Below are 8,500 nucleotides of genomic sequence, written 5' to 3' on the forward strand. Positions count from 1 at the left end.
CCTGTATACGCGTACATGTCTGATCCTCCTTCATGCACAGTCCACCCCTACCCTTCTGAGGGCCCCATGTCCCCAGCCCACCTAGTTATTAGACCCAAGCCCGCCGTTGCGGCGCACCATCCCCCGAAAGGGGCTTCAAAATTCTCATTTTTTGCGACCACTCTCATACACCACTGAGCACATTACCCTACCCCTTGGGTACCGGAACCCAGCTCCACACTCAAATGGAGCGCCATTCCATCTCAAAAGGGTGGAAGCCCAAAACAACGATACGTAACCCGATAAGCCTAAAACGACTCAGCGATACACTCTGACATCGGTGTCCTCGACTTGCCGCACTGGATACCTCGAGATCCATGACGGAGTAATTAACTTCCTAAAAAAAAAGTCGGGCGCAGAACCGACACTGAGGGCGGGCGCAGAACCGTCTCCTTCACCAAGAAAGAAATTATAGAAAAAGGCTCTCCGTCCCCACGCAGGGCGCAGCACCTGCAAAAGAAATCCCTGTAGGGAAGCAGGGATAGCCGTTGAGGAGAAAGGGCGTAATAGATCATTCCTGATAGCCCCGGTATCCGAAGCCTCTCGAGCTTGCTTGAGAGGTCGGCCTCCACCTCGCAAAATAACCCCTCCGTCCACGTGGCAATCTCCCGCGTGCCGAACCGGCGCGAGAGGGAGTATCCGCGGGTCGGGCGGGGGGGCCCCTCCCTCCTGGATGATGATTCTAGCACTTCCCTCCATAAGATAAGGCCACCTCGAATGTGCATAGAGGTGGTCATTGAGAGGGGAGTCCTAGAGACTGAGGGAGTTGGAGGTTATTTTGTCTGTCTGCTCCTCGCTGCTCGGTGTGAACACAGGCCATACCCAGTTGTAAGAGGTATTTTCTTCTCAATAACAAGGCTGTGAACCTGCGCGCGGGCCTTCTAGGCCCGCGGGTAGTCTCCCCCCATCCCCAGGGCCTCCAGGGCTCGCACCTCAACCTCTCATAGACCAGCGCAAAGGAAAGTATTTTCTTGTCAATAACAAGGTCTGAGAGAGATTTTTAGCAATACCAAACAACTCTAGTTTGCAAGGTCTGTGAAATACACATTATTTAGATTCGATACCAGGTGTATTCTTTTTTTGCTTGGGCGGCCCTCATCACGGGGTAGGTAGGGTAGGTCTGGGCCCTCCCGTCGGGTTTTCCCCTCTCTTCACGCTGGAATTTTCACGGCAGAAAAAGAAAATTTCCGGGAAAATCACGATGTCAAACGTCCCCAAATGGGTGATCTGATGCTTGTAGCATGTAGGGCCTGAGAGTGGCCTGCCATGTCACAGGAAGGACTGTGGTTGCAGGAGAGTACCACCACCCATCACTTTAGTTGGTATAGTACCACGTTCACACATCGCGTGATTTCTTTTTTAGTTTCCCATAAGTAGGGTAGGTAGGTAGGTAGGTAGGTAGGGGCACCGCAGGGGCCGGTCAGGTTTTTGCAGAATTTCATGATGAGGCGTCTGGGGGGGCGACCCCCCCATCTTTGTTTACCGATGCGTCCTAGAATGCAAAAACGCATTCTAGGACGCACTTTTCATCTCAAAGATACCATGTGTCTCGGGTACACAGGGCATTCTAGGATGCGATGGCTGTCCTGGAGATAGCCGCGCCGTGTCTTTTGTTACGCGTTCCATCTTAGACGCCACAAGCATCTATAGATGCACAGCTGTTCTGAGATGGCACTTGCATACTAGATCACATTTTACTATACTTGGACAGGGAAGCGTCTCAGGAGACACCGTGTGTCGGGTGCACCGGGCACCGAGGGGGGAGCAGGGAGCCAGGGAGCACGAAAAGGCGGTGTGATCTCTCGGCACCCCCTGGGGGCCCTGCCTTGAGTGCTCGTGTGAGGTCTCTCCTCGCGGCCTGCCCCTCCTGGAGAACCAGGTTCTCAGCACCGCGCATGCATCTGCTCGCGCCACGAGCTCTGGGCGCAAAGACCAAAGTTGCATGCACTGCTTACGACGATCCGACGGCGACGCCGCCTCCCCCCCCCACCAACCAGTTTGCGCGGCAGGTAGCGGGGCCAGTTCGAGGCTGAGGGCGTGGGCGTGCGCCTAGACACGGAAGACAGCGTACTTCCGAGAGTCGGCCAGGGGCGGGGTTTTTCTTGTTTGACTTGGCGATTTGAGGGACCGGGCATCCCGACTCGCTCCAGCTCCAGCTCCTGCTCCTCGCTCCTCGCTCGGTGAGCTGTCGCCCACCAGCGCGCGGCGACCGCGCGCACACCGTGCCCGCCGGCTCGCCGCCCTCCTCACCACCCGTCGGCGCTGTCCGCAGGCATGTGAGTCAGAACGGCGACCGCGCAGCGCGCACGGGTGTCTTGCTCGCCACCACCCTCTCGCCCCCGCTCCGTGACCGCCGCCGCCCGCGCCACCGCCGCCGCCAACACCGCCTCGCGCCTCGCGCCTCGCTCTCGCCGCCCCCGCCGCCCGCCCTCGACCTCGCGACGGCGTCCTTCTGGGGATCTGCGGGTGGCTTGCCCGCCTCGCCGCCGCCCCCACAGCGTGACCGCTTCCGCCGCCCCCACAGCGTGACCGCTTCCGCTCGATCGGTGAGCCGTCGCCCACCACGCGCGCTCTCACGGCGACCGCGGGCCGCTCATCGCCTCCGCCACGTCGCAGGTGTTTGATCTGGGCAGGAAGCGGCGCTGGTGACGGCAACCGGCAGCCACGTGCACGGAGTGCTAAGCGAGGTGCCTGTGTCCAAGTCTGAGTAGCCCGTGGCCGTGAGTGGCGTCAGGGGCAGTGTTCTGTGACTGTGTCCTGTGCGTGCTGTTCAGTGTGAGTCGGTGCAGCGGTGGGCCTGCTGCCGCTGCCACACGTGAGAGCCGCTGTCCGTGCCCCAGCACGTTGCGCGGAGAGGCTATAGGGCGCCCACCCACGAGTGCTCGGGTGGGCGCGCCGCGGCTGTGCGAGTAGTAGCGCAGCAGCCGCGGCGCACAGCCGGGGGCACGGCCCGCCGCGCAGCGCTCGCCACACCGATTTTCGTTTTCTTTTTTGTTTTTATACGTGCGTGTATTTCTTGAGATCCACACGCTGTTCAAAATATGCGCGCGTCTTCTGAGACACGCGCTGTTCACAGTATGCACGGCGCGTCTTTTGAGACAGCAACGCCAATCGGAGATGCCGCGAGCAATTCGGGATGCGCGGAGCAACTAATATAGGACTCGCGCATCTTAGGATGCTCGAGCATACCGAGGACAGCGAGCGTCTAAGTAGGAGGCCTACTAGACGCACTCTAATCCAGAGACGCATTCGGTAAACAAAGATGGGGGGGTCGCCCCCCCAGACGAGGGCCGCCCAAGCAAAAAAAGAATTTAAACAAAACAACTCTCTCTCACAGCAAAAAAAGAATACACCTGTCGATACGGCGCCTCAATCAACGGTATGGCGGGTGGAGTGCTCTCTACTGCCGGTGCCGCGGCGCCCCTGTCGGTTCGGAGGCGCCCGGCGGCCGCTTGGTGCCGACGTCGACCGGCTGCTCTCGCGGCGCCGAGGCGTGCCGCTTCGGTCACGTCACGCGCGCTGCGAGGTGTCTTTTGGCATGTGAGCGCTTGGCATAGACGCTAGGAAGCTCGCCTTCCTTGCCTGCGGCCGCGGGCGTGCGGGCGGGCACGCCAGGCTCGGCGACGCTCCGCGCGGGTCTTCGAGCTCGCGGCCCGCGACGAGCCAGCATGGCTCGTCGCTCGACGGGAGCCTGCCCAGCATGCTCTCGGCACTCTGTACAGCCTCGACAAGCTGTCTGGGAAGGCCGACAGGGCCAGGGCGGGCCGTCTCGGGCGAGATGGCGCGCTGAATGCTACCATGACTACGAGCTCTCGATCGGGTCGACGGCGGCGGGCTTGCGCGGCGCGCTGCTCGACGGCAGGCTGCTCTCGCGGTGAAGACAAAGTTGTTGACGGACTCGCGAGGGGAGGTGCCTAGGTAGATGTTGTCCAGCCGGTCCGTGTACGCCATCGCGAACCGCTCGAACTGCGCCGCCTCCTCGACGGCGAACCCGCGCATCAGCACGGCCCCATAGGCCTCGAGCCAGCCCGTCACGATGTCGCGGTTCCGCTCAACCCACTCGGACACGGTCGGCCGGCTTCACCACGAGTGGGAACCGGCGCTCGCTGTTGAGGCAGGTGGCGTTCAGGAAGGACGGCACGTCGGCCGGGCTCAAGGGCGGGAGCGGATCCGCCGTGCTCGAGAGGTCGTCGGAAGGCAGGTCCATGTGCGGCAGCCATACCTCCACCGGGAGGAGCGGCAGCGCTGCCACGACCGCGGCGAGCAGCGGCCACAGCAGCCAACGATGCCGGCGCGTCGGTCTGCGAGCCGGGTCGTCAGGTACAGCCGGCGCAGCCGGCAGCGTCTCCCGCAGCGTCCGGGACCCCGCGGGCGTCGCGCCGTCCCCTCGCACCGCTTCACGCACGAGTCGACCCCCACGATGTGCGCCGCGGGCTCGCGACCGTGGCTGATGCGCCCGATGGCGCACAGGAGCGGGAAGGCGTGCTCGGCGCAGTGGGCCGCGAGGAAGGCCTTCAGCGCCTTGGCCGAGTGCCAGTCGGGCAGGCACATCCCTGGAAACAGCTTCGCCTCTAGGGCCGCCCAACGCGCGTGGGGTGTCTGCACGTCGCGCGTGTGCTCGTCGCCGCGCACGAAGGCCGCGGCAAGCTGGTGGCCGCGGCCGGTGGTGCACGTGAGCACGAGGTCGCCCACGCCGCAGGCCTCCTCGTAGAAGGTGCGCGCGTCCGCTGCGCCGAGGAAGCGCCGCGCGAACCGCTCCATTTCGCCCAGGCCCACACGCATGATGGCGGCGCACACGTTGGCGCCGTGACCGCACCCAGTCCCAAAGCCAGTGCCGAGGGCTATCACGTTCTTGAGCGCGCCGGCTGCTTCCACGCCGCTCCGATCGGCGATGCACCGCGTCGGGCGTCGCGAAGTAATCGGCCATGAGAAGCGCGTGCCACTGCGCGGCCGCGACACGGCCGCTCACGCTGTCCGCACAGCCAATCGTGGCCTCCGCGAACGAGGCGTCGCTCGTCATCTCGTGGTAAATGTTGGGACCGCAGAGGGCGCAGACTTCGTGCGTGCCTCCAAGCAGTTGCAAGATCTCGCTCGACGGAAGGCTGAGCCGATTGCGTGCGTCCTCGTAGTGCAACGACTTGACAACGCTCAGCACCGACGCATCGGCTCGAATGTGCTTGCGCACACGCGGCAGCGTGGCCTGGAGGAATTGGGACGGGATGGCCACCACGAGGTGCGTGGCTCCTGCCGTCGCTGCCTCGAGATCGGTCATGGCCACCAAGTTGGGCAGGGCGCATGTCGAGCCATCTAGCAGCGCCGAACTGGGAGATCGAGATGAAGCGAGTTGCGTCCCTGAACTTGATCGCCTCCGACTGCGGCGTGTTTTTGTCGACCTCCTCGCACGCCGCCAGGCACGCGATCCACGCTTCATGGGCCCCGACAGCAGCGAGCGTGCCCTGTTTCGGGACTGGAGAGGTGCTCTGCTGCGTGAAGAGGTCGCCAATAGGCGGGATGCGCTGCGCCGACGGCAGCATGGACGGACAGAAGCGGCCAAGCTCGTACGAACGTGTGGCAGAGGCCAAACTCCTTGTCTTGTGCCCGCACCGCGTAGATGCGCGCGACATCGCCACGCCGTTGGCTGATGTCATTGTAGTGCTGCGCAAAGTGCTGCACGGGCACTTCGGTGGTGAGCCGGTGTGTGTGCCAGTCCGCGCCAGTCCGCGCCCTTGTCGTGCCAGTGTGCTGTGAGAGCGGCTTGCTTTCAAGAATTCTTCCCTCCCACAGGAGAGGATGCCCGGCAGTGCGACGGAGTGGCACGGCCTGGGGCTATACTCGTACCAGACAGCTCCCTAGCCATGGACAGAATGGCAGTCGTGTACCTGGCGCACACTGCCCTCGAGGTCTGCCTCGGGCTGATTAAGCTGCGAGGCCGGTACCAGCATGAGTCGCCTGGCGAGAGATCCGCAAAGTCGGCTATGTATGTGCGGCACCACGCCGCGTCAATCCTATCGTTGGCGGCGCTCTCTGGCCTGGTGCAGTGGCGCGGGCTCATCCACACCGAGACGGGCGAGATATGCAACGCCGTGCTCGCCATCTTCCACCTCGGCGCCGTGTGCTCCTTCGCTCACGCGTGGCTATGCTCTCGCTCCTTCCCCGCTGCCAAGATTATTGTGCCGCACGCTCCGTTTGGGGTCGCTTTCGCGCTGGCCCTGCTATAGCCGAGAGCAGGTGTGGATAGGGCGGGAGGCGTTTGTCGCACCCCTCTCCCAGCTGCATGCCTCAAGTGCAGGCTGGGTCCAGGGAGAGCAGACAGACCTCGCGCAGCCCCGCCGTATATGCCATCGGCGGGTCACTATATACATACTTTGCATGTTGTATGTATGTACAAAGAGAGAGGACTCAGCTTTGGTGGGGAGAGCCGGTCGGCCGTGGACGGCCAAATCGTGGAGTTGCTAGCACATGTGTGTCAATGCTCAATCCGACCGGGAAAAACGAATCTCGAACGGAGGAGCCCCAGGCAGTGCCGCAGACTCGTCTCGTGGAGGGGAGCTAGGGAGGGGAGAGCAGGAGAGGCGATCGTCACGAGGGAGCGCGAGGGGCTTGCCCACCAGAGGGAAGGAGGGAGAGGAGCGAGCGGGAAGCGAGTCAGTCGTCGTCCTCGCGGTAGAGCACGCCCGCCTACGGGAAGCTTCCGAGAAGGTTCACCCAAGGTGCCGTCCTCCTCGCTAGAGCACGCCCTGCCAGCTCTGAGGAGCAAAGGCCAACCCCGGCGACCTCTCGGCCAACTCTCGGCTACCTCTCGCCGACTCGGACGAGAACTGCAGCTGCTTGAGCAGCCCGAGCGAGATCGAGAAGCCTGAGGGGGGGCAGGCGGGAGGGTCGAGGGGGAGGGCTCGCCCCGTTCCCCTCTCGGCCCCCTCTCGGTCGCATCGCGGCGACATCTCTCGCCGACATCTCTCGCCGACGTCTCTCGCCGACGTCTCTCTCGCCGACGTCTCTCAGGCGTCTCTCGGCCACGGCCTCACCAAACAGGATGAGGATCGAGGGCGTGAGCAGCGGCTCCACAACATCGACTAGCAGGCTGTCGACCGCCGCGGGGAGCGGCGTGCCCAGCACCTGCGGGAGGGAGGAGGCGAGCCGTGGAGAAGCGTGTGTTCAGGCATGTCGCGGACGTGTCGGCAGGCGGTTCGCGAGAGTGTCGACAGCAGCCGACGCAGGCGGTTTGCAGATGTGTCCCGGACGTGGCCCAGCCGCACCTTGCAGAGGGCCTCGACCGAGACGGCTATGCCCGAGGCGAGGAAGACGGTGCCGAAGAGGATCGCGCCGCCGCCGAAGAAGCGCTCCAGCAGCTCCTGCCCCTGCTTGGGGATCCGCGCCAGCGGGTCTGAAAGCAGGTCAGGTGGCGCGGCGCCCGGCGCGGCGGCGCTCGTCGGCGCAATGCCGGCGTCGCGGAGCACTTTGTCTACCCGCTCCTCCCTCGTCGGGGCCGGCGCCGCTGGCGCTGGCTGCCCTGCGGCGTCCGGCGCCGAGGGCGCAGCCACGGGCGCAGGAGCCGCTGCAAAGCCGCGGCCGCCCGCCGCACCCTTGCCGCCCTTCTTTGCGAGGACAACGACCGGAGCGTGTCGCACCACTGGCGTCGCGGGCCTCGCGGTTATCGGCGACAGGCCCGCTGCCGACGCGACAAGCAGCAGGCCGAGCAGCGGCCTCGAGCTGGAAGACATTTCGGCCGTCGGATTTCTTTTTTGTCTTTTGGAGCCTGACACGGAGCGGGGAGCGGGCAGCCGCACGAAGGGGCGCCAAAAATTAGGGCGCGGTTCTGGGTGGGAGGATTAGCCTCCGGCTCGACGGAGCTGATCCTTCCTAGATCTTTAACGTTCATGAAAAATCGAATTTCGCTTTCCTTCCTCCTTTTCACCGCAGTTTCACGTCCATCCTAGTAGCGTTTGTGAACGGCGTCAGCCTTCTGCTTCGTGCCTTTCCACAGATCCCACCACGTCCCACCACGTCCAGCCTTGGTTCGACTCGACCCGCTGCCGCAGGACGGGCAAGCGCCGCGCCGTGTGCCTGTGCGACGAGTGCGCCTCGCCGGCTGCTGTGGAGGCGTGGCGGAGCAGGAGCGCCGAGTCGGACGCGTGTTGGGCGGCAAACGCGAGGGCTGAGCGCTTCGCGGAACTCGAGTCGCTGCGACGCAGCAGCAGTGGTGTGCTCGTCGAGCCGCAGGGCAAGGCCGCGTCGTCGACGGTGGTTTCTGACATGCATTCCCCTGCCGAGCGCCAAGAGGAGGGCGGTGACGACGACGAACACACCGAACCGCCCGCGCTTGACCTGGACACTCTTCTACCCTCGAAGCGCCTCTTCCAGGCCCTGCGCCGGCATGGGCGCCGCCACCTCTCCGCCCACCTCTCCACGCTCGCGTACCTAATCGAGGAGGAGGAGGCGCGAGGCAGCCGAGATCGCCTGC

The 8,500-nt window shown here is 64.0% G+C and overlaps 2 protein-coding genes across 2 annotated transcripts; both read right to left on the minus strand.

The window, feature by feature from the left end:
* Positions 1-3,209: 3,209 nt before the first annotated feature.
* EMIHUDRAFT_243253 (NAD-dependent glycerol-3-phosphate dehydrogenase) lies at positions 3,210-5,311 on the minus strand (the record flags this gene model as incomplete). Its single annotated transcript, XM_005771506.1, has 5 exons — positions 3,210-3,257; positions 3,922-4,056; positions 4,124-4,340; positions 4,433-4,890; positions 4,937-5,311. The coding sequence occupies 5 exons, from the start codon at positions 5,309-5,311 to the stop codon at positions 3,210-3,212; spliced, it is 1,233 nt and encodes a 410-aa protein (XP_005771563.1).
* A 520-nt stretch (positions 5,312-5,831) lies between these two features.
* On the minus strand, positions 5,832-7,761 carry EMIHUDRAFT_444998 (hypothetical protein; the record flags this gene model as incomplete). Its single annotated transcript, XM_005771507.1, has 4 exons — positions 5,832-6,717; positions 6,843-6,895; positions 7,065-7,155; positions 7,296-7,761. Coding segments are annotated over 4 exons (643 nt in total), but the record flags the coding sequence as incomplete, so codon positions are not given.
* Positions 7,762-8,500: the final 739 nt, after the last annotated feature.

Source organism: Emiliania huxleyi, assembly GCF_000372725.1.
Source record: "Emiliania huxleyi CCMP1516 unplaced genomic scaffold EMIHUscaffold_382, whole genome shotgun sequence".
In the NCBI taxonomy this organism is placed as follows: Eukaryota; Haptophyta; order Isochrysidales; family Noelaerhabdaceae; genus Emiliania; species Emiliania huxleyi.